The following is a 25411-nucleotide window of genomic DNA, read 5'->3' as shown; positions in this document are numbered from 1 at the left end:
ACAACTGGGATTGACTCGCAATTGGTCGGACAGGTGTATGGGCGGGACTTGGATACCGCGGTCCACCGCACGATCACTTCTGCGCAGAAACTGGCTCCAAAATTATGTCTCCAAGATATTTTGGCTTCACTTTTGTACAGTAGGAAGAAGAGGAGACATGTCGTCCATCTTTATATACGGTCATCGTCCACATGGATACAGAATAACAGGAGTTTTGAAAAATCTGCACCTTAGAAGGTGTTTTAAAAAATCTCCATTTGAGTAACCTTTAGTTTGCGTATGGACGAGAAGCCAAATCGTAGCAGTAAATATCTTTTTTTTTTTAAATATCTGTATTCGTGTAGACAGGCCCTAAACAAGGTTAGTATCTGATAGGTGCATCCCTGCTGGAAATGATGAAATAAACCACCAGATGATGAATGATAGTCCAATATTTTCTCTCTTTGAGCTCCATATTTGGTCTCCACCAACTCCTGAGGGAAATATCTGTGTCTTTAGCTGCTAAATGCTCCACTGTGTTCACCAGCTAGTCTCTAACTGTGTCTGTCTGCTGTTTGCTACTGAGCAGGTCGTGTACAGTGGAGTGAACCAGAACGGAAGAAACAAAGTTGCAGCCGGACAGAAAAACAAGTTCAAACTCACTACAAAGCTCCGTAAAGCCGAGGGCAGCTGCAGATTCAGCTGATCATTATCTCCAGGTTTATCACTACGAACGACCTCTTTCCCATTGTCATTTTTGAATGTTGACAAAATGCTATTTTTGCAATGCATTTCTATTTTTCTGTAACTTCATCATCATGGATCAAAATTAGGCTATTATTGATTGTGATTCATGCATGAGGGAGAGTCATCACTAGTTCACTATAATTTAGATACCGGCATGAATGCTTTTCTTCCCGCGGCAGTCCAATGTCAAACACTTTCCTCACTCCTGCTTTAGTTGGCTGTATTTCATACTGTGATGATTGGTTTTGATACCCGTGTGGAGGTATGATTATTATATATCAGAAGTGCTGACCTACATGCTTGCAGCTATGAATGTTTCTTTACTGCAAGAGTCACGGTCAGTCCTCTCAAAAAAAGAAAAGTGAGCTCCCCCAAAAGCCATGGTATAGTTTGCACACTAAAAAAGAACTACTTTGTTAACGTTTGGTAAAAATCACGGATATAAGAAACCAACGTTGATTGTCGGTTGGAAATATCTGACATTTTGTCTACCCATCCACCCTGACCTCTCCACACATCCATCCCTCTACAGACTTTGTGCCTCTATAATAATAATAATAATAATAATAATAATAATAATAATAATATCACACTGCTTCCTTCTTTGTTCCCGACGGAAAAGAGACATAATTTGTTTGTCACTTTCTCTGTCACTTCAGTGTAATCAAATAACGTTTTTGGCCATTTGCTGAAATGACTGATGTGCTTGTTTTTCTGGGGAGGGGACAGTATGGGATATTCAGAACAGAAGATGACTCCTCATGATTGTAGCATCATATCCAAATTTACCAGCTCAAAAAAAAAACGGTGTAAAGCTTATGAACAAAGTCTTTGTTCAAAAAACAGTAAAAAATGAGTGCCCATTTTTGACCTTGTGAGCAGCTTGAACAGCCAGCTCCTGGTAGGGTCTCCTGAGATAAACTGCTCCTTGGACAGAGGCCAAACTGTGATTCATAGACTGCAACAAGCTTAATGCACTGTATAAGATGCTACCCCTGCCAGGGACAAGAGACAGAGGGATATTTTACTTAGGCGGTGAGCTGCAGTTATTTTGGTAAGTTTGGCTAATGACCGTTTCACAAAGCCAGATTGGATAGACTCCATTTTAAATGACTGTGGCAACCGGGTGAGGAGCAGAAGCAACGCTGACATTAGGAATCACACACCACTCCAACTGTCCACTAATTAATTACATGTTTCAGCTTTGTTCAACATCAAAAGACTTGTAGTTGTCAGGGAGCCCAGAGAGTTGTTAAAAAAATGACTTTCTTTTTATTTTCCACTGGTGAAAAAAGTACTCAGATCCTTTAATTATGTGAAAGTAGAAATGCCACAATGTGAAATATACTCCATTACAAGAAAAGGTTATTGAGTTGTGTTTTTCATTGGGCCCTCTGCAGTCTACTCAGTGGTTAGATTGAAGAGGTTTAAACCGGGATGTGTCAGTATGTTCAGCTGATATTCCAACAGTGCTAACCCTAGACTAACCTTTTGTTTATATTGTGAAATAGCATGAAAGACCTTTAAACATAAGGAGTAGTTCTCTCAGACATCCGGCTGGACTCAATCAAGCCGTAGTGTATATTTAAACGAAAACATAAGTTTACATTGAATGTACCAAATGTGTTTAAACACAAAACCTAAAAAAATCTATTCAAATGTTTCCACTGTTTGTCATCAACAGTAAACGGGAATGTGTGTGTGCTGTCTGCACAGAATTGGACGGGAGAGGGTTCGCTGTACAAGATTACCTTATATTCACCAGCCAATCAAACCTGACAAAGACATCGTGACAAAAACGATATGAAGGTGTAGTGAATTAATAGGGATATGGATGTGGCTGCTCCAACAGGTCTGCTCTCCATCTTGGTGAAAACACCTGACAGCACTACTGGCTGCAATGTGATCCATCCTGCCACCAACATATGCTCTCTATCACTGCTGGAGTGCATCCTGACCTTCTGAGATGTGTAAGTGCAAACATAGGGCCTGTGTGGCAAACTGGCCAGTACAAGTCATTTTCAAACATACAGTACATGTTGTCCCCCTTGCCACTCACTGCCCTAGATGAGTCCAGTTCCACCCTGTTCTTCCCAGCACAGTTTCTGCACCTATTTTGGATTTAAAACCAGGCCAGGCAGCAAAGCTTAGGGCAGAACTCGTTCCGCCCGACTCTGCAAAGGTATTTTAAAGATTCTGAAGAGTTTAATAATTCATTAGAATCATGCATACTATAAGTAGATAAGTGGAGCATTAGGGCTGCAACTAACGATCGTTGTCATTGTTGAATAATCTGTCGATTGTTTTCTCGATTAGTTGTTTGGTCTATAAAATGTCAGAAAACTGTGAAAAATGTGTCAGTGTTTTCTAAAAGGCCAAGATGACGTCTTATAATGTCTGCTTTTGTCCACAAGTCAAAGATTTCAGTTTACTGTCACAGAGGAGTGAAGAAACTAGAAAATATTCACACAAGCTGGAATCAGAACATTTTGACATTTTTTTCTTAAAGGATTACTCAAACGACGAATCGATTATCAAAATGGTTGGCGATTAATTTAATAGATGACAACTAATCAAATAATCTTTGCAGCTCTTTTAGAGCATCCTTTTTTAATAACGTATGGATGTGGTTGTTATAATGCTTAAATTTTTTCTTGGCAACCCCCCCCCTTTTTTTTTAAAGAACCACTGTGATTTAGACACTTAAGTGCAAAATGTCATGAACTGGAATTATTTCCAGAAAAGCAGCATTTCAGTCCGCCACAATTCAGTCTGTGAATGGGATTTTAAGAGTCTAACGATTGAGGCTAATAACGTAACCGGCGGGGTTATTTTTAGCCTGCATGAAAATGCGCTCAGCAGTGATGGCGATGGCTTCCTCCCCCTCCTACGCCATCATGACGTCATGAGCCAGGGGTTCACCTTTTGTGGACCTCCAGCACCGTCACCGCTGGCGTAGATTTGCGGCATTAAAAAAAAAGCAAAACAAAAGATATATAATACAAAATAGTAGCATGATACCACACAATCCTGGCGGATGCAGGTTTTTACCGTGCTTTATCTTTACTTCCTAGTAACGGTTCAGTAAAAGACAATTGTCTAAACTTCGTGTTGGACACACCCAGCATGGCATGAAGCAGGAAGCTCGCATCCTGCGAGGCATCCCGGCTTATCTGATGTGGACCCAGCCAGCCAGGGTCAACACAGCTCCCCGTTCTAAGCCCCGTTCAAAACACGGCCATTTAAGCTGCTACAGTGACTTAATTTAATACACAGACGTTACACACACGGTTAATGACAACATTCCTTAACATAAAGTGGACACTTAACTATTTGTAGAGGTGCTGGAGACACAGGTCGAGGCATTCACCCTCCACCTCGTCTTCAGTCACCAGGTCCGATAAGGGGCGCATCGGCGGAGGGTCGCTCTCCTGCAGAGGCATTCTCATCTCCCGAAGAAAGAGCTCCAGGAACCGTCGGAAGGTTTTCTCCTCTGCTATAGAGCCGGCCATCATCTCTCATTCCTGGACAGACAGAGACAGCTTCTCCCGTCAGTAACGGTTACACGAACTTCCCGGGCTGAGAAGACAAGAGTCAGTACACTCTGGACCGAACTAGTTGGGACTGTCAGTGCACGAGCAGACTACCTGAATGAATGTGTACTACCGGAGAGGCTGGCTCGTTGACTTCCGGTGTGTCTGAAAGCAGCGGGGATGAGTGGACCGTCTACGGTTAACGTTACACTACTGGACTCGCTGTCAGAAGCTGGACTGAGCCCCCCATTCAGAACAGAGCGGGAATGCGCATCGCGTTATCAGGGATTTCGGATGGTGATGACGTCCGAGAGAACGCAGCGGTTTACATACAGGTCGTGAACGCGCACGCAGCGCTACCTCCTGTCGTCTGACGTGGGAGATCTTTTTGCAGACACGAAGGATGTGTTTCCTCCACTTTATTAATACATTTAAACAATATAGCAGCATCGTGTCTAATGTTAAAGACAACAACAAAAAACAATTAGAAAATGTAAATGTCGTAACCCTATACCTCTGTAGAAAAGAAAAAAGGTCTTTATGATGTCAAACTAAAACAGAATTGTATACACTTAAAAGGTATTTTAATAATCAATATGAATACCTTTAAACGTCAGAATTCACTTGTAGGCAGGAAACTGAAGTAAATGTGGTTAGATTCTTGTTCTATTCAGGATTCTAACAAATGAGTGTGCTTCATTTCAGCTGGGAGGTATACATATGTGATAATGTGACCTGTCTCAGAGGCTTTTAGCTGCAGCATTGAAAGTCTTGAATAACTGATGAAGAGCATGATAGCTTGAAATGTCTGATCATATGAATGAATGCACAAGTGGATGTAGAGCGTTTTCTTTCTTTTTTTTATGTCTGGAAAATATTTGATGTCGTTTATACATTTAAAGTCCCCCTCCCCTCAAGAAGGTGAATTTCTTATTGTTTGATCTTCACTGTGCATAAATGCTGAAACAAATCAATCAATCAACTGAAAGAAAATCATTTGACAACAATTTTTATATTCAATTAATAGCTAAATAAATTTGTCAAAGAAAAATATTTGGTTCCTGCTTCTTTAATGTGAAGCTTTGCTGCATTTGTTTTATATCGCAGTGAACTGAATATCTTTGGGGTTTAAATTCTTTGTCAGACAAAACAATATATTTGAATTTGTTACTTTGGACTCTGGTTTTCTGGCCTTTTTCTCATGATTTGTTGATGATGAGAATAAACATAAAATAGTTCAGAAGTTAAAATATAACACATGAGCAGTTTTTTTTTCAATGAAGAAAAAGAAGTGGATTTAATTTCAAGATTCTTTTGCAAAAAAACAACATCAGACACAAATTGCTGTCACTGAACAGCTTCACATTGCTAGAGCAACCTCTCTCTCTTCCGTCGTCATCCTTCTGAACCTTTCTGCTGCCTTTGACACGGTGAACCACCAGGTCCTCATTTCGACACTCCAGGATCTGGGTGTCTCAGGCTCTGCGCTCTCTTTGCTCACATCTTATCTGACAGACCGAACCTACCGGGTAACTTGGAGAGGATCTACCTCGGAACCTTGTCCACTCAAAACTGGAGTTCCTCAGGGATCAGTCCTGGGTCCCCTCCTCTTCTCTAAGTAAACCAACTCTCTTGGGTCTGTCATTCAGTCGCACGGCTTTTCTTACCACAGCTACGCAGATGACACCCAACTAATTATCTCCTTTCCGGAGTCTGAAACTCAAGTAGCAGCACGTATCTCGGCCTGTCTGACTGACATTTCTTCTTGGATGTCCACACACCATCTGAAACTCAACCTCGACAAGACTGAGCTCCTTTTCCTTCCAGTGAAGGGTTCTCCTACCCAAGACCTGACTATAACAATTGACAACTCTGTGGTAGCCCCCACCCAGACTGCTAGAAACCTGGGTGTGACACTTGATGACCAACTCTCCTTCACTGCCAACATTGCTGCAACTACCCAATCGTGTAGATACATGCTGCATTACATCAGAAGGATACGTCCCCTTCTAACTCAGAAGGCGGCTCAGGTTCTGGTTCAGGCTCTAGTCATCTCACGTCTAGACTACTGCAACTCCCTCCTGATTGACCTGCCTGCATGTGCCATCCGGCCCCTGCAGCTCATTCAGAACGCAGCAGCTCGACTTGTCTTCAACCTCCCCAAGTTCTCTCACACTACACCGCTCCTCCGCTCTCTTCACTGGTTACCAATTGCTGCCCGCATCCGCTTCAAGACACTAGTACTTGCATACAGGGCCACGAACAGATCAGCCCTAGCTTACATCCAGGACATGGTCAAACCCTATACCCCAACCCGCCCACTCCGCTCTGCATCAGCCAACCTGCTTGCTGCCCCCTCACAGCGAAGGAGAACTAATCGCTCGACGAAATCCCGACTGTTTGCTGTCCTGGCTCCTAAATGGTGGAATGACCTCCCTACTGACATCAGGATGGCTGAAAGCCTACGCATCTTCCGCCAAAGGCTAAAAACACATCTCTTCCGACTACAACCTCAAATAACATACAAAATAAAATAAAAAAGTATATATATATATATATATATATATATATATATATATATATATATATATATATAGTCATGACCGAAAGAACAAGATCCAGGGTACAAGCGGCGAAATGGGTTTCCTCAGGAGGGTGGCTGGTGTCTCCCTTTAGAGATAGGGTGAGAAGCTCAGTTATCCGTGAGGAGCTCGGAGCAGAGCCGCTGCTCCTTTGCGTCGAAAGGAGCCAGTTGAGGTGGTTCGGGCATCTGGTAAGGATGCCCCCTGGGCGCCTCCTAGGAGAGTGTTCAGAGCACGGCCAGCTGGGAGGAGGCCTCGGGGAGACCCAGGACTAGGTGGAGGGATTATATCTCTAACCTGGCCTGGGAACGCCTCGGGATCCCCCAGTCGGAGCTGGTTAATGTGGCCCGGGAAAGGAAGTTTGGGGTCCCCTGCTGAGCTGCTACCCCGCGACCCGACCCGGATAAGCGGATGAAGATGGATGGATGGATGGATGGATGGATGGATATATATATATATATACATATTTCTTGAAGCTGCACTTTTATATGGCTCTTTGTAGCTTTGCTTATTTAAAGCTAATGTACTTGCACTTACTACTTGTTGTCTGGAGTTTGAACTTTCAGGGTTGAAAGCACTTAATTGTAAGTAGCTTTGGATAAAAGCGTCAGCTAAATGACATGTAATGTAATGTTAATTAATTATTATTTAATGCAGAACATTCTTATAAATCTGTAACCATATCTGGATGGGATCTTTATCTACAGTCTGCCCAGAACAGATCCTGTTTCTGTATCATGTGTTTGTTCTTCGAGATGAACGTGAAGATTTTGGAGGTGACTCCGTCTGTCCTCATTCCTTCACTTGTTCCTGGCTAACCTGGTTTTTGTTTCTCTGCTGGCACACACTAAACTGTGAGATACTTCAAGGGCTGTATGTTATATTCTTTGTATAAGGTGCAAAGGTTTATTTCACAATTGTGTTGGTAATATGGTATGTTGTTTGAATGTATATGAATATGAATCATTGATTTACATATTTACTTAATTCAGAACACTTTGTGTTTCCATACCCGGAGGCTTTTATATAACGGTGTTTTGAAAGTTTCATCCAACAAATCATGTATGTAAATAGAAAAAGTGTTTCTAATCCTGCTGTTGCATGTTAGATTTTGAAAGTGTTTCCCTATTTTATATTTGATACATTTGGGGTCAGGGAAGTTCTTATGATGTTTATCGCAACCGTTTTTAAACAATTGGTCCACCATGTTTCCCTAAATGATTTGATTTTGTGTAGTGGCTTATCTACTTGCAACCCCTCATCACCAGATGCACAAGTCTTCCAGTCTATCAAAGTTGTACTTGAGTACACACACGCACACGTGCACACATACACACGCGCACACATACACACAGGTTTGTGGCACTATCTTTGTGGGGACCCGTCATTGACATAACATAATGCATTCCCTAGCCCCTTACTCTAACCTTAACAACTAAATGCCTAACCTTAACCCTTACCCTCACCCTAACCATAACCTAATTCTATCCCTAATCCTAAAACCAAGTCTTAACCCTCAAACAGCCCTTTAAACTTGTGGGGTCCAGCATTTTGGCCCCACAAAGCTGTCGGGACCCCACAAGTGTACTGGACTCTCGGTTTTTAGACCCCACGAATATAGTTAAACAAGCACACACACACACACACACACACACACACACACACACACACACACACACACACACACACACACACACACACACAAGGCTATGTGTGCCAGAACTGTGAAGATGAGTCTAATTAGTTGATACAGATGTATGTCATCAGAAAATGTAGGCTACATTAGGGCATTAGTGTGTTGAAACATCGCATCTGTTTTGTTAAGAAGTTCAACATTTGAGCGAGTTATCTGCAGCATTCCATTCAGTTACCATGGATCTGTGCGGTCCAGAGAACGTTCGATTTCAAAGTTCAAAGTAAAGTGGTCATTGTGTCCTCTGCCAGTGTTGTTGTTTAATTGAAAGAATGGATGTTCCAGATTCTCTAGGCGTGATTGTTTTTATTTTCAGTTCTGGTTTGAATTTAAAATTAAAATCAGTATTCACAATTAAGCAGCAGTGTTCTTATTGTTGATAATACAGTGTGACAATTTACCCGACGCAATATTCAACTGTCTACAACTCCATAATGAGTTAAGTTATGAAGATGTAATGAATACAAAATATGCGCCCATCTGAGAATTCCTTCTTTCATTTTGTATGACATTTATACTCATTTTCATTATTTGTGACAATGTGAAAAGTGTGACAACACACCCCGCTCTGATATAATGCCGCGTTCTATTTACCTCGCAACTCGGATTTTCCGAGGTCAAAGTCGTAAACACGCCCCCTGACCTCGGATTTACGAGCTCGGAACTCGGACAACCTCGCAGTAGCCCGAGTTCAAAATCCAACATGACTGCCCCCTGTATCAACAGTTGTGAAAAGCTGCAGTAACATAAAGTTATAAGCACTTCTGTCTTATTTGTGTCACTAAATCAGTCGTTCACACAGGCATGTCCAACTTCTATCTGTGGACATGTTGTTACGCTGTTTGCATGCACAAAAAACGGCGTCATGCGTTGTTATCAACTGGTATTGCTAACAATAGCTAACCGGGCTAGAGCTAATGAAAACAATGAAAATCCGACTTTTAAATAGAACGCATTCAACTCTGGTATGACGTCATTCCCAGCTCCGGCTTCCGAGTTCCGAGGTAAATAGAACGCGGCATAATTCTTCCACTAATGGGTGAAACAGAAAAAAACAAAAGGGGAACTGTAACGCATATGTTGTATCTACTCGGACATTTAAGTTTACGAAACCGGAAATGCGTGCGTCGTTGTTGTTCTTCCCCCGATTTTCAAGATGAAGGAAGTAAACATGTCCTTCCCTGTGAGTATGGGGGCTCTGCTTAAGGCAGACCTTCAGGAGGACGCTGCTAGCCGGGACGAGGGCTTGTGTGTTGTCGGTATTTTCGGTAAAAGCAACATGCAGCCCGGACTGCCGAAGGAGTCTATTATCAACAATTTGGCAGACAAACACATCTTCTCGCTGTTCGGCGGACCGGAGGACGGCGGCAACGCGGACAGCCACATCCAGGCTTTCTACAACCAGGAGAGCCGGGTGCTGTACCTGCTGCTCTCCTCCGTCTGCGACAGCCGGCAGCTGCTGCGGGCCTGCGAGTCTCTGAGCGCCGGCACCGGCCACTCCGACGCCCACGACTTCTGGAAAGGCCTGGACAGACAGCACTGCCTCCATCTGCTCTACATGTTCTCCGTGTGCCACGTCCTCCTACTCGTCCACCCCAACCAGACCTTCGATGTGACCTACGACCGGCTCTTCAGAGCCCTGGACGCCCTGCGACAGAAGGTGCTGCCTCTGATCCGAGCTGCCATCAAAGACTGTCCGGTATCCAAAGAGTGGAAGGTGAACTGTCGGCCCTGCCCTCCACGCCTGCTCTTCGTCTTCCAGATGAACGGCTCTCTGAAGGTCTGGTTTTTTATCAATCTTGTGGTCAAAGCAAGCCACTGCCTCGGGGGTACCAATACACTCAGGGGTCCCAGAACCCACAGATGTGTACCAGTGGTGGAACAAGTACTCGGATCTTTTAGTTAAGGGTCCCATATTGTAAAAAGTGAGATTTCCACGTTTTTTTTTTTTTTAAATTATAAAGCAGATCGAGGTGCTATATAAATACTGTGAAAGTATAAAAATGCTCAATTCACAGAGAAATGCACACAGCCTGTATTCAGAAACTGTGCCTTTAAACGAGCCATCATTACTTCTGTACAGTTTGATGTCACAACTATACTATATATAGGTAGAAAGTGCCGCTACAGTGCTGTTACAGTCATTCCCCGGTTGCAATGACGGTGCAGATCCTCCGTGGCACAGACTGCGGGAGATCTGCAAACATAGACCCATTTGAGCAAACTGGAATTTTTCAGGAGGGAGGCTTAAAGCTGCAATGGGCAGAAACGCCAGAAGTAGAGTGCTGATAGTCGGGTGAGAAGATTGCACCCGGCTTAAGACCCGTGGAGATCGATTTTTTGAGTCTGTAGCACCGAGACTGTGTATTCTCTGCCTCCACCCTTGAGGTCTGCTGTTTCTGTGGACTCTTAAAAATCAGTTAAAGACCTACCTCTGTAAACAGGCTTTTGGTTGACCTGTCTGCACTATATTTTGTATGTATTACTTTGTAATTTTAGTTGTCTATTGTGTTTTAATATGTATCATCTTGTATGTTTAATGCAAAGCACTTTGTGTTTTTATCTGTAATAAGCGCTCTATGAATACATTTTACTTAGTTACTTAAGATCGGAGAGAAGATTAGTAAAACCACAAACCCTCCTCTTCTCTAATTGTCTGCAAGAAAGTGAACAAGCGTATTTCACAAAATGTCAAACTATTCTTTTAAGTGACAGCCCTGACCACGGTAAAATATATTACTATCACTTAAACTGCATTGTGTTGGTTGGTTGAGTTTTATATGAATTTAATTGACATCTCTTTTGTTTGTTATTCCAAAGGTTGCTGCAAACGGTTCAGAGTCTGGGGGAAACCCAGACAAGCCCAAAAAGCACTCTCCCAGGAGGAGGTTACAGCATGCCCTGGAGGACCAAATTTATCGGATCTTCCGTAAAAGCAGAGTCCTGACCAACCAGAGCAGCAACTGCTTGTTTACTGTGCCCGCCAACCAAGCGTTTGTGTACGTCATACCGGCAGTAGACGAGGACCCTGTGGGTGCCCTGCTTGGTCAGCTGCGGTCCAACTGCATCTTGTGTGAACAAGACACCGTCACGGTGGTGTCAGGACCGAGGCGTTATCAGCAGATGCGACGTTCAGTTCGGCAGTCCAGCTTCAGCGGAGACCAAGGCGGCATGTCAATGGGCGGTCAGCTGGTGGACTGCAGCCTGAAGGAATTCCTCTGGCAGCACGTGGAGCTGGTGCTCACCAAGAAAGGCTTTGACGACAGCGTCGGCCGCAACCCACAACCTTCCCACTTTGAGCTGCCGACCTACTCCAAATGGGTCCAGGTCGCCTCCAGGCTCCACCAAGTCCTGATTAGCAACACAGAAGAAGACTTAGCCGAGCTAGCCACGAAAGTGCAAGGCCAGCTGAAGGTTTTAGAGGCTTTTCTCGATGCTGACACAAAGTTCTCTGAGAACAGGTGCCAGAAAGCTCTGCCACTGGCTCACAGCGCTTACCAGTCCAACCTTCCCCATAACTACACCACCACAGTGCACAAAAACCAGCTGGCGCAGGCTCTGCGGGTGTACAGCCAGCATGCCCGAGGAGTCGCTTTCCAGCGCTACGCACTGCAGCTTCATGAGGACTGCTACAAGTTCTGGAGCAACGGCCACCAGCTGTGTGAGGAGCGAAGCCTGACTGACCAACACTGCGTTCACAAGTTCCACCTGCTGCCTCAGCCAGGTGAACACCTTCTACTAAAGAAAGAAGAAAGGTCCAAGGCACTCTTCTGGCAAAACGTTAAAAAGCCTTTATTTAGATAGCTATTTCATGCTAATTACATGTTAAAATAGAGCTGAGTAACAACCCACACATAGCGGTACAAACAACCTTCTTCCCCTTTTATTATTCCAGAATTGTTTTCCCAAAAGAGTGCCTTTGACCTTTTGTGTTCTCTTCCAAAGAGCACCTTTCTTATTTGTTTGAATTTCCGAGCACTCCGGTCCTTTTCTCTTCTAAAAACACCAAGAATTAGTGGCCTTAAAAGGAATTTGTCTTTACTCATTATTATCGTGTTCATTTTGACAGCCCTAGTTAACACGCATGAAATCTGACATTTATTTCTGTAGGAGAGAAGCCAGACCTGGATCGCAATCCACCAATCATGAACCACAACAGCAGGGGGCGCTCCACCAGCTCCTGTAACTGCGGCAGGAAACAGGCTCCTCGTGAGGATCCGTTTGACATCCAGGCTGCCAATTATGACTTCTACCAGGTCAGGATTCACACAGCAGAGCAGCTGCTTCTCTCTACTGGTTGACAAATATGACATACTGTAACTCTCTATAAAGCTCTGTAAAGCTGAGGGGAGCTGCAGTGTCGAGTGGTTCATCACCTCTTTTATTCGCCAGATTTTTATTGTAAACTAGAAAATGCATTTCCTGCAGAAAATGCGCGTGAATGCTGAATAGCTAAATTGCTAAAGCTAAACTGGATTAATAGCTTAAATCCTTAAGAAGTTAGTAGTGAGAATAGTTGGAAAAGTGGGAATGGTTTTAATAAGTATGAATTTCATTGACAAGTTGAATAACACCACTAATGTAAAAAAAAGATGTGGAATAATTCATGGTTTTTCTGAAAAGCTAATGCTAAAGCTAAATTGGATTGCTGGTTAAAAGAAGAAGAAGAAGAAGGTGAAGTTGTAAGAATGTGGGAAAGTGATAATTTTTCTAATAATATGATATCTTTAAAAGTTGAATAATAGCCATATTGTATGAAAGTTGTAGGTGTGGGCCCCCACAGTGGCACAGAAGTGGCAAGTGAGCAACATCCATACGGCACACATCGCGGCACCACAGTGGTAAACTGCAGACTGCAGTTCAGTGCGGCTGCTGCGTTGCGCAAATCTCTCTCTTTTTTTCTCTCTGTCTATTTAAAAAATGAGTCGTGAAGACAACAGCAAAGCCCATCTTTACTTTAAATGAAATCAAACAAAGAGAAATGTTCTCCCGTCGTCTTAAAATGGTCAAAAATCGACACTAGAGTAACCTTCAGCTGCTGCAATAAATATGCAGAGGAGGAGAAATCAGAATGTAATCACTGCGGAACCATCATCAAATAGCTTTATTTCTCTCTCTCTCTCTCTCTCTCTAATGTACAATGACAATTTCAAGTAGCTACAAAACAGTTCTGCTGGTATACAGCTGGACAGGAGTATGTGATGTTAGCTGTTCACTGAATATGACGTGTAAAGCCCCGCCCATTTCTAGAACTTGAGGTAATTGTTATGTAGTGCTCCCAGGTTGACCCAGGTGATCTCTGAATTGTCATACCAGGGATATACCCATGTTGACTGGCTCGGTTTGAATTTCCAAAAGGAGGGTTGAACCCTGATCAGACAACCCTGGTCATTGGTGTGAAAGCGGTATAAGGGGCAGGACATCTGTGTATCGCATTGCCAGACCTATCTCCGCAACAACACAGTGTACACAGCTCGCAGTGTGAGCTACGGTTTTTGACAAGTACTGGCTGTATTAAAAAAAGCTGATGCTGTGTAAAACGTAAGGGTTTGCCTCAGACAGCCTAAACTATAGGCGGCATAAGTAACATGACCTCATAGTGAGTGCCAGAAGGCCTTTGCGAACGTATTGGTATATCATTTGTGTAGATAAAAATAAAAAAATGACTGAAATCGCAGTTTCAAAATACTCTGCGTTTTGGCTCAAGAGTGGATGAGGATAAATAACATTATCGTCAATGAAAGATCCACCGACCGTCTTGTCTCTCTGAGGCAGATAATTCAAAAACTATTAAGTCCTAAATAAAATGTAAATCATGTATGACAAGTAAAAATTGTGGGCGTGAGAGCAATTTATAGAGAAGGGACTAAGATGATTTTTTTTAAGGCTCCGTGCTCTAGCGATGACATCACCCACTTAAAGTCACGCAATACACACCCATTATCAACACAGAAAAATCCTGAAATGAACACTAAACTTTGACAGTGATTTCACAAAAACTGTAAAAGATATCAAACTGCTGAGATATAGCCTAATAGCTGAATGTTTCATGAATGGTTTAAAGTTTGAATTGCGTCTGTAGGTGAAAGTATGAAGGAGGAGATACATTTTGAAGTAGAAGAGGATTTGAAGGATTTGAAGCCTGCTCTCATTGACTTTAATTGTAAAAAGAAAAAAAAATGAAAAAAGCTTAATATTTTAAAAAGTATAAATAGCTAAACAAATGTTAAAGAAGTCCCATCATGTGCTTAAAGAGCTGAACATTTTGATATTTGAATGTTTTTTGTAGCTGAAAATCAATCAGCATTCACACAAATATTGGTTATTGCCTCTTTTAAATAAAATCTGAGACACAACACGTATAGCGTCACATTGCTCACACTCAAATATCAGTTTCTCCACGTCTTCACATGTTCTCTAATGGGTTTCTTCCTAAATAGATACTGGAGGAGAAATGCTGCGGGAAGCTGGAGAGGATTGAGTTTCCGGTGTTCCAGCCCAGCACTCCTGACCCAGCTCCGGCCTGCAACCAAGCTCAGCGACTCCCAAGTGAGGCCTCAGGGTCTGGTGAGGCAGAGAGGCTGAAGGAGCCAAGCACTGCTCAGAGCCACACACCTGGAGACCCCAGCCTCAGCCTGGCTCTCAGTCTAGGCCAGTCCACAGACAGCCTGGGGCCCTACGCGGACGGAGATGGCACCGAAACCCAAGTCCAGCAAAAGAGGCCAAGCCTTGTTGACCGCCAGCCCTCCACTGTGGAGTATCTCCCGGGTATGATGCACTCTGGCTGCCACAAGGGCCTGCTACCCAAGTTCTCCAGCTGGTCGCTGGTCAAACTGGGCCCAGCCAAGTCATACAACTGCCACACCGGTCTGGAACAGCCAGGCTTCCTACCTGGCTCCTCCTTCCTCTTACCGTGGGACTTGGTGATCCGCTCTCGGTCGGAGGAGGACACCGGACTGACAGAGCCTTTGGATGGAGGCACCTCCTCGTGGCCAGCCCCAAACAAGACCCTGGTGGGAAAGCGAGGGAGCACCGGAGGGCTCGGTAGGAGTCGCAGGAGGGATGACATGGCTCGGATCTTTGTGGGGTTTGAGTATGAAGACAGCAGAGGAAGACGCTTCATCAGCTGCGGGCCGGATAAGATAGTGAAGGTGCTGGGGCCAGGGGGCGCCAAAGAACCTGCCACCAGGGTGCTAAACACCGACATGCCGCTGAACATCCAGTCCCCTTCACAGGGCCGCGGCCTGAAGCCTCACTTTGCCCAGCTGGCTCGCCTTTTTGTTGTGGTGCCGGACGCCCCACTGGAGGTTACCCTCAACCCACAGGTAAACAGTTGAATGTGACTCCACTTCACTTCTATGACTTCTTTGTCAATTAAGCTACTACAGTTGCAAGTATTTAATCTTTAACAATAAAGGCACTAAATAAAGACACTAAATGAAGCATCCTCATAACAGGCAGCCAGCGGATACCCTGGAAAAGTTCATATTTCTCAGCCAGCATCATATGGCTGTTGTAAAAGAGACTGAGCGAGGTCAAAGGGACAGGTAAACACAACAGGAAGTTAATTATTGTAGTTTGACCATAGACTGTAAAAATGATGGACGTAGCATCGGTGACGTGAAGTCAACCATTGGTTTGTGGACTGCTGTTTTGAAGCCAGGAGTTTGCATTTTGGCCTTCACCATCTTGGTATTTTGTAACAAGATTAGGTAATTTCAATGTTCACAGTGCCACGGTTAGCATTGCTAAGCCTTTGTCCTGATTGACAGGCCGGCGTGTACCCACGCCCTAAAGCATCCCCTACTTTATCGTCTATTTTAAGATAAATGGGACCATAATTTATAAAACGAACATCATGCTGTATTGAGACCATAAACTCATTATGAAAATGTTTAATGAGGTAATAAATCGAGGCAGAGGTAGGGTCATTTTCTCATTAGTCTATATTCTTGATGTTCCACTTCCGGGATTGCTCCGGTGCTAAAGGAAATTCCGCCGGATGCATGGATTTTCCGTTTCCTTCCGCTTTCTCTATGTTAGAATTTTAAATTTGGTGGATTCATGAGGACTATGGTTAACAGCTCCTCAGATCTCTGCAGGGTAAATCCAGTTAGCTAGACTCTCTGTCCAATCTGAGTTTTCTCTCGCACGACTATTTTGCAGCGGATCTGTGCGGAGCTTAGCGCAGGCCATGATGATTCTGATTGGTTTAAAGAAATGCCATTAAACCAGAGCATGTTTTCCTCCCATCCCTGAATGCTATGTGGAGTAGCCAGACCCTCCCTCAGCGCGCTTTGGAGGAGGGTCTGGCAAAGTGAGACTTCCCATAGACTTCTATAGAAACAGATTTCTTTTTGGAGCCAGTGGAGTCTCCCCTGCTCAAATTAGATTGAATGCAGCTTTAAGGCACTTCCACATTGGCTTCACTATTCAGGCACGGAAGTTGCTTCTTGAGTTTGACCTGCTGAAGTGTGGATGTGAAAGCTTATGGAGGTACTTAAGTTACATCTTCTTGGACTTATAACTCAGTCAAATCTGAACGATTATTAGATTCAGTGTGACTTACACTTTCCGAAGATATTCTTATTTCTGATGATAAACGTTTGTAAATCTGCTTAGAAATCATGGAAAAAAAGACACTCCTTATAACTCCAGGACTTGCCTAAGAATCATCGCGTTTCTTCAGTATCAAAGTAATCCAGTGATAGTTTTCTGTACAACCATACCATAAACCGATAAAGACCCTAAATGAACGGGGCTCAAGTTGTAAGATGTCTGGTAGCAAAATATGTATTTACGTTTTAGTAAAAATAGAGATGTATGAATGAATGTGCTTTTTTCCTGCTGTGTTTTCAGGTACTGCCCGGTCCTCCTCCCTGCCCAGTTTTCCACCCAGAAAAGACAGATATAGTGTTGCCACCTGATGGTCTTTGGGTTCTGCGGTTCCCTTATTCCTACGCAACAGATCGCGGCCCCTGTTACCCCCCCAAAGAGAACCAACCACTCAACAACTACAAGGTGCTGCGAGGCATCCTGAAGGCCACGACTGCTAACCCTCCACCACAGTAAACTTAAACCTTTCACAGTATGAAGGCTTTATTATTTATTCCTGATGTAGGCTGAGAATGTTTTTGTTTGTCAGTCTGTGACCCCCAGACCTCATCAGGTCAAAATCTGGTTGGATTTCCTTTTTAAAGAGCTGTTGATATTCACAGTTCCTACACATTAAATCCCATTGATTTTGATGATCTCTAAAAGTTTTGTTGCATAATTCAAACAAGTTTACTTTCATGCTCCCAGAAGAAGAACACATTCTGCAGTGCTTTAAACCCCCCATTTCTGTAACTTTCCGTGGCCAGCTTACATCATGGTTTTGGAAAAGCTCTATTTACCCCATACAAACTCAAACACCAAGCCAACGTTTTAAGGTTTACAGGTTTTGCAAAAGCATAATGTGGACGTACAGTAGCAAATAACAAAGGTCAGCAGCAGTGAGCTAGAGTAGCCAATAAGACAGAGGCTAAAGTCGAGGGTCAGTAATTATGCTAAACTGATGTGTATTCTGCACCACTTTACTTTAAGTCCAGCTATTTAGCATTTATTAGCAGTATATAAACATTTAATAAACGGTCTATAACACACTATAATGTAGTTGTAGATATGTTGCAGATATAATTGTTTATTAATGTATTTGTAAACAACCTCTTGTGGGCTCACATAAGTGGAAGCTGCTGTACAAACAGATACGTTATGACAATATAGTAAAACTTGTAATATGAAATATCTTCATAGGAGAAGTTATAATTGCTGACGAATATTGTACATTAATAAAAATAACCTCATATCTGCATTGTAGTGTGATATAAACCTTTAGTTAAAGGTTTGTGCACTGCTTGTAAGTACAAAAATAGGGAAACCTCCAGTAAAGTGTTACCTGTATTCTGCATCATGTGTAGTATGGTATCACAACACATGTATCCTACTACTCTTACAATGATTACTGTACATGTTAATGTTTTCTGTAAATAAAAATAATTGTTTGACATTCTTTTTCAGATGTTTTTATTTAATTTTATTTAATTTAATGGCAGCCTGAAAGAAAAAAATCCTCAGGTTTTCACCATTGTATATTGCCTTATACACTGAACAAAATTATAAACGCAACACTTTTCTTTTTGCCCCCATTTTTCATGAGCTGAAGACTTTTTCTATGTACACAAAGGCTTATTTCTCTCAAATATTGTTCACAAATCTGTCTAAATCTGTGTTAGTGAGCACGATATAATCCATCCACCTCACAGGTGTGGCCTATCAAGATGCTGATTAGACAGCATGATTATTGCACAGGTGTTCCTTAGGCTGGCCACAATAAAAGGCCACTCTAAAATGTGCAGTTTTACTGTATTGGGGGGGGGGTCCATCACTCTCTCTCTCTCTCTCTCTCTCTTTGACTGCAGTTCGTCATTGTAACCGACTTGAGTGGGCAAATGCTCACATTCGATGGCGTCTGGCACTTTGGAGAGGTGTACTCTTCACGGATGAACCCTAACCCTAATACCAGATACTGACTGGTTTTCAGACCCCCCCCCCCCCATACAGTAAAACTGCACATTTTAGAGTGGCCTTTTATTGTGGCCAGCCTAAGGAACACCTGTGCAATAATCATGCTGTCTAATCAGCATCTTGATAGGCCACACCTGTGAGGTGGATGGATTATCTCGGCAAAGGAGAAGTGCTCACTAACACAGATTTAGATAGATTTGTGAACAATATTAACAATAAGCCTTTTGTATACATAGAGAAGTCTTAGATCTTTGAGTTCAGCTCATGAAAAATGGGGGCAAAAACAAAAGTGATGTGTTTATAATTTTGTTCAGTATAAATTAGTTCCCCTAGATGGGGGTGTTGGACTCTTTTAAAACAGCCATCGGTGGAGACAAATTACCCTTTTAAAGTTTGGACCCACTGACAAAGAGATGGCCCTTGTTGTAATATTTTATTCCCCAGTACATATTTTTATAGTTAAGATAAGATAAATCTTTATTGCCTGTTCACACAGAACATTCCCTTTCATCACCTGCTCTAACAACTGACAGAATAACATATAAACATCTGTAAGGTCACCCACCTGCAATTATCAAAAAGACATGACACAATATGAACAAACATCTGACACATCTGTCCCTCGCCATGCACACACATACACACAGACACCTGCACCCATGCACGCACACACATGCACGCAACGTGCACGCACACACACGCATGCAGTGTTATAGAGTGAGTTCAAAATTCTTCAACTCCACAGCATTCCCATATCGTCGGCTTCCTTTTAATTGAATAAAAAATCCTTCTTATTAATGTATTTATATATGTAATTGTAAGGCCTTAAGATTTTGCCTTAACTTTTGAAATCCCCCTTCAGAGCCCCAGAAGAAGTTTTACTGGCTGAGTGGTGACTTCTCACCCCTTTTCAAACACAACTCCTTATTAATAATAATTTTAGTTTACATGAAACATTTTATTGATGTGCTGCAAAAATATTTACATTAAATGGTGGGCTGCGATCATCTTTCTCTATGATATTTCTGTATTAGATGACACAACACATTGAAAAAATAACCACTTTATGAACAAATTAAACCTGGAAGAGTTAACTCAAAACACTTAATTTGTCCCCAGGGGGCTATTTGCAGAGGCATGTAGTAGTAGGGAGTAGTACGGATAATAATGATATAAGAATAATAGTTTGAAAAATGTTAAATCAATAAGATTGATATTGAACTTTAATTTTACCTGCCAGACAGAAAAAGTAATTTTGTTGTATGAATCATGTACCAAGAAAAAAAGAGTTCCTACTGGTTCCTTAAATGTAGAGACAAGAAGAAAAGATAAAAGGGAGTAACAATTTAGAGAAAAAGTAAAATACATGGCAAGTATTTCTGTAAATACTGGGGTAGGTACGCAGTATTTACTACGGCTGAAATTCTCAGTCGATTCATACGATTTTGTCCAATAATCAATTAGTTAATTTCATCGACAGATCTGTGAAACTGAGTTTCTTCACAAAGAATCATTCAAAAGCACCACTTTAGATATTGTGTTTACCAGAGATGTGCTCATAAGTTTCTTGGAAATACAGTAAGCATGTAAAACACATCAAAAAAATACATTATTTCACACAAAAAGAGATCTTAGTCGAATAATTGACTAAGAAGAGGCAGCCCCAGTACTTACAAAATACTTTCTCTTTTTCTCTAAAATACCAAATTGTTACATTTAAGTACCAGTAGGGCCGGTTAAGTCAAGTCAAGTCAAGTGGGTTTTATTGTCATTTCAACCATATACACTGTATACAGTGAAACGAGACAATGTTTCAGCATGGATCAAGTGGTGTTACACATTTAAAATATATGAAAACGACATTATATACCTTATGACCTACAATTTTCCGATGTTAAACTCCAACAAAACTGAAGTTATTGTCCTGGGACCCAAGCACCTCCGGACTTCATTATCTAAAGATATAGCTACCTTAGATGGCATTGCCCTGGCCTACACCACTACTGTCAGAAATCTAGGAGTTATTTTTGATCAGGACTTATCCTTTGACGCCCACTTAAAACAAACCTCAAGAACAGCCTTTTTCCATCTTCGTAACATTGGCAAAATCAGGAACATCCTATCTAAAAACGATGCTGAAAAACTAGTCCATGCATTCGTTACTTCCAGGCTGGACTACTGTAATTCCTTACTATCAGGATGCTCAAATAAGTCCCTTAGGACTCTCCAGCTGATCCAGAATGCTGCAGCACGTGTTCTGACAAGAACTAAGAAAAGAGACCATATTTCCCCTGTACTAGCTTCTCTGCATTGGCTTCCTATAAAATCCAGGATTGAATTTAAAATCCTTCTCCTGACCTACAAAGCTCTAAATGGTCTAGCACCATCATATCTAGAAGAGCTCTTAGTACCTTATTGTCCCATTAGAGCACTGCGCTCCCAGAACTCAGAGCTACTAGTGGTTCCTAGAGTCTCTAAAAGTAGAATGGGAGCCAGAGCCTTCAACTACCAGGCTCCACTCCTGTGGATCCAGCTCCCAGTCTGGGTTCGGAGGGCAGACACCTTCACCACATTTAAGAATAAACTGAAAACCCTCCTCTTTGATAAAGCTTATAGTTAGGGACGTGGCTCATAATCAGTCGCTCCAGATCTCATCTCTCCCGGCGGCCTCCCAGGATACTGCGCCATGGGACTCAGCCGCCTGCCAATGTCCATCTTCTTGCTCAACACCGGTTATCCTTGCCGGAGTCGGAACCGGTAGCGGCCGATGCGGTTCGCCGGGCTCGCCCCCCTTCAACGCCGTCTGACCAGCCGTCGTCACAGAAGAGAATTGCTACCACGCGGCGAAAGCTTCTGAGGGATGCAGTAGTCAGACGGTCCGGTGGCCTACACTGCCTGGATCGGCCAAACGACAACGTTCCTCAAAAACAATCTCCCCAAATGAACGCTTATAGTTAGGGAGTGAGGAGTAGACCGGCGGGGCAGGGTGTATAGCTACAGACACAGCACCCCAGCTTCCCTCTGCTTCTCCTCATAGTCATCAGATCTACCTATCATATAATCAATAATATAGTGAGAGTAGAGGGAGGCAGGAAGTACAGCCCGTTCCGGCAGGGGAGAGTTCAAGCCCGACCCGGCACCTCTCTTAAGCCTGCCTCTCTTAGTTATGCTATTATAATTCTAGACTGCTGGGGAATTTCCTTCCTCCCTATGACACAATGAGCTGCTCTTTCATCTCTCTTTTCATTTGTTCCTTTTATGTGCATTCTTCTCCCAGAAATGCTTGTTACTAACCTACTGTAGCTCTGGGGAGTTTACTCCCCGGAGTCCTTATGTTTCTTCTTCACCCAGAATATCGCCTTGGATTAGGGTGGCACCAAGACCTGGGTCTTGGGTGCAGCTGTCACTAGGGATCTGCTACACCCTGCTACGCTCTGCAATTCCCTGCAGTGTCCGGCTGCGTCCTGCTGCGTCCTACCGCGTCCATCCATGCTGTGCTGTGCCACATTACACCCCGTAACACCCTGCTGTGCCCTACTATGACATGAACTACTACGACTACCATTGTAGTTACTGTTCCATTATCTTTATTGTGACTATTACTACCACTGTTCATCACACCCCCAACCGGCACCGTCAGACACCGCCTACCAAGAGTCTGGGTCTGTCCGAGGTTTCTTCCCGAAAGGGAGTTTTTCCTCGCCACTGTCGCAATAGCTACCGCTAATGCTCGCTCTTGAGGGAATTATTGTAATTGTTGGGGCTTTGTAAATTATAGAGTGTGGTCTAGTCCTACTCTATCTGTAAAGTGTCTCGAGATAACTCTTGTTATGATTTGATACTATAAATAAAACTGAATTGAATTGAATTGAATATACAAATGACATTTGAGACAGGCTACATTTAGTGCACACACATTATAGACTTTACATAAAGTGCAATTACTACTTAAAGTAGAGCATTTAAGACAGACAAGGGACAGGAAGGAAGGAAGAAGCTCTTCCCCTTTCTGGAGGTGCGGGCAGTTATACTGTGGTACCTTCTACCTGATGGCAGTAAAGAGAAGAGTGCATGGGACGGGTGGGTTGTGTCCTTAACAATGTGTATGGCTTTGCGCAGACAGTGGGTGTTGTAGATGTCAGAGAGGAAGGGAAGAGAGGGCCCAGTGATCTTTTCAGCCGTCCTCACAATCCGCTGCAGGGCCTTTCGTTCTGCAGCAGTGCAGTTACCAAACCACGCTGTGATGGCACTGCTGAGGATACTCTCAATAGTCCCTCTGTAGAAGGTTGTCAGGATGGGGGAGGGGAGGTGTGCTTTCCGCAGCTTCCGCACAAAGTAGAGGCATTGCTGGGCTTTCTTTGTGATGTATGTAGTGTTCTGTGTGAGCTACCCACTGAGCTGTGTCACCTCCTCTCTGTACAGGGCCTCATTGTCTCTGCTTATCAGACCCACCACAGTTGTGTCATCAGCGAATTTGATGATGTGGTTTGAGCTGTGTGTAGCTGCACAGTCATGGGTTAGAAGTGTGAACAGCAGGGGGCTGAGCACGCAGCCTTGAGGGGCTCCTGTGTTCAGCATGGAGGTCTTGTTTCCTGACTGCCTGCGGTCTTCCTACCAGGAAGTCCAGGACCCAATTGCAGTGGGTGGTGTTCAAACCCAGCTGATCCAGTTTCTTTACCAGCTGCTGAGGAATAACGGTGTTGAATGCTGAGCTGAAATCGATGAACAGCATTCTGACATAAGTGTCCTTTGTATCCAGATGTGTGAGAGCCAGATGAGCAGCAGTGGTGATGACATCATCCGTGGACCGGTTGGGACGATACGCAAACTGCATGGGGTCCAGAGTGACAGGTAGCTGGGATTTGATGTGTCTCATGACTAGCCTTTCGAAACACTTCATGATGGTGGATGTAAGTGCAACTGGGCGGTAGTCATTGAGACAGGTCACTGTGGATTATTTTGGTATGGGGATGATGGTGGTGGTCTTGAAACAGGTAGGAACAACAGTGGAGCTCAGAGAGATGTTGAAGACATCGGTCAGGACGTCAGCCAGGTGGTCTGCACATTCTCTCAGCACTCAACCTGGTATTTGGTCTGGCCCAGCAGCTTTCCGCGGGTTGACTCTGAGCAGAGTTTTCCTCACTTCAGAGGTGGACAGATATAGCACCTGGTCGTTGGGTGGAGGGGTGGCTTTCCTCGCTACTGTGTCATTCTGTTCTTCAAATCTTGAGTAGAACTGATTCAGTATTTTATGGTACCTTATTCATACAATGAAATTACACTGTAAGATAGTTTTGCTACTTGAAACGGAGAGATTAATGTGTAGGAACAGGGAAATCAATTAGTGATCTCGTACCTTAGCAACACACACACACACACACACACACACATACACACACACACACACACACACCGAGCCTTCAGGAATGGGGGTAATGTTAATGAGGTTAATAACAAAGCTACAGTAAGACGTGTGATTCAAGGTCATAAATGTTAACATCCAGTGGTCAAGATTTAAAGAAACATTCAGTGTACACTGTAATAAATAAAAATGGTCACGGTGTGACTTAAACTGACACTTCATTCAGTGCTTGCTTGTTTTAACGTGATATGTATAATTTGATAGATTTACTTCAAATTACATCTGCTATAAGTTTTTACACTGCAACTGGCACTTCTGGCTCCTTTTATCACTTCAACTGACATTACAACTGCCTTCAGCGCTTCCACTTCAACTCCTTTCAGTGTTGGAGCTTCAACTGACTCTTCAACTTCACTCAGCTCTTTAAACTAACGCATGAATGTCATTCAACATGTCAACTTAAACTGATTTCTATTTTGTAAGTATTATGATGTGTGATAGATTCACATACTTCAAATGACACTTCAACTGCCACCAATTCTTTTGAGGACTTCACTTCAACTGACATCACAACTTCCTTCAGTGCCTTCACTTTAACTCCTTTCAGTGTTGGAACGTTAACTTATTTAAACGTCATTCACTACTTTAGTACTTCTTTCAGTCGGTCACTTTCATTTTCAGCTGTTACTGTCACACAAAGACATTTCAGAAGCAACAAAGAAACTACAAATTTCAACATTTTTTAAAATCATTTTCTAGTTTTTCACTTACAGCGTCAGGTCATTTTTATGTACTTATTTTAATTTGTACTGACACCAAAAGATTCCCAAGATGTCGCCATGGCCTTCAGGTAACTGGAAACGGTAAATATGGGTGTGTTATCTAAATCAACATCAGCCATTAAAGTGATCAAAACAAACTTAAGTGTTCCCACCTGTGGACGTGTAAG

At 43.0% G+C, this 25411-nt stretch overlaps 2 protein-coding genes across 2 annotated transcripts in view; one reads left to right on the top strand and one right to left on the bottom strand.

Moving 5' to 3' along the window:
- Positions 1-4614, bottom strand: part of ppm1e (protein phosphatase, Mg2+/Mn2+ dependent, 1E) — a 46584-nt gene extending 41970 nt beyond the window's left edge. The window contains exons 1-2 of the mRNA XM_078265263.1: positions 4374-4614; positions 4057-4250 (exon numbers count right to left, since the gene is read on the bottom strand). Coding sequence (XP_078121389.1) covers positions 4057-4241 — 185 coding nt within the window. The 5' untranslated portion in view covers positions 4242-4250; positions 4374-4614. The remainder of the gene's footprint in view (positions 1-4056; positions 4251-4373) is intronic.
- A 5039-nt stretch (positions 4615-9653) lies between these two features.
- Positions 9654-18580, top strand: smg8 (SMG8 nonsense mediated mRNA decay factor). Its single transcript, XM_078266028.1, has 5 exons — positions 9654-10314; positions 11355-12258; positions 12645-12790; positions 14975-15859; positions 17394-18580. Exons 1-5 carry the CDS (start codon positions 9691-9693, stop codon positions 17604-17606), a joined length of 2772 nt encoding a protein of 923 aa, XP_078122154.1. The 5' UTR covers positions 9654-9690; the 3' UTR covers positions 17607-18580.
- Positions 18581-25411: the final 6831 nt, after the last annotated feature.

Source organism: Sander vitreus, chromosome 13 (assembly GCF_031162955.1).
Source record: "Sander vitreus isolate 19-12246 chromosome 13, sanVit1, whole genome shotgun sequence".
Lineage (NCBI taxonomy): Eukaryota > Metazoa > Chordata > Actinopteri > Perciformes > Percidae > Sander > Sander vitreus.
The sequence above is the reverse complement of the archived record's forward strand: the minus strand, read 5'-3'. Positions and strand labels throughout refer to the sequence as shown.

Bases quoted from the DNA above. Each gene is read 5' to 3' on its own strand.
- smg8 (XM_078266028.1), top strand. From the start codon at position 9,691: ATGAAGGAAGTAAACATGTCCTTCCCTGTGAGTATGGGGGCTCTGCTT. The intron at 12,259-12,644 runs GTGAACACCTTC...TTATTTCTGTAG, and splicing joins CCACCTGCTGCCTCAGCCAG to GAGAGAAGCCAGACCTGGAT. The intron at 12,791-14,974 runs GTCAGGATTCAC...CTTCCTAAATAG, and splicing joins CCAATTATGACTTCTACCAG to ATACTGGAGGAGAAATGCTG.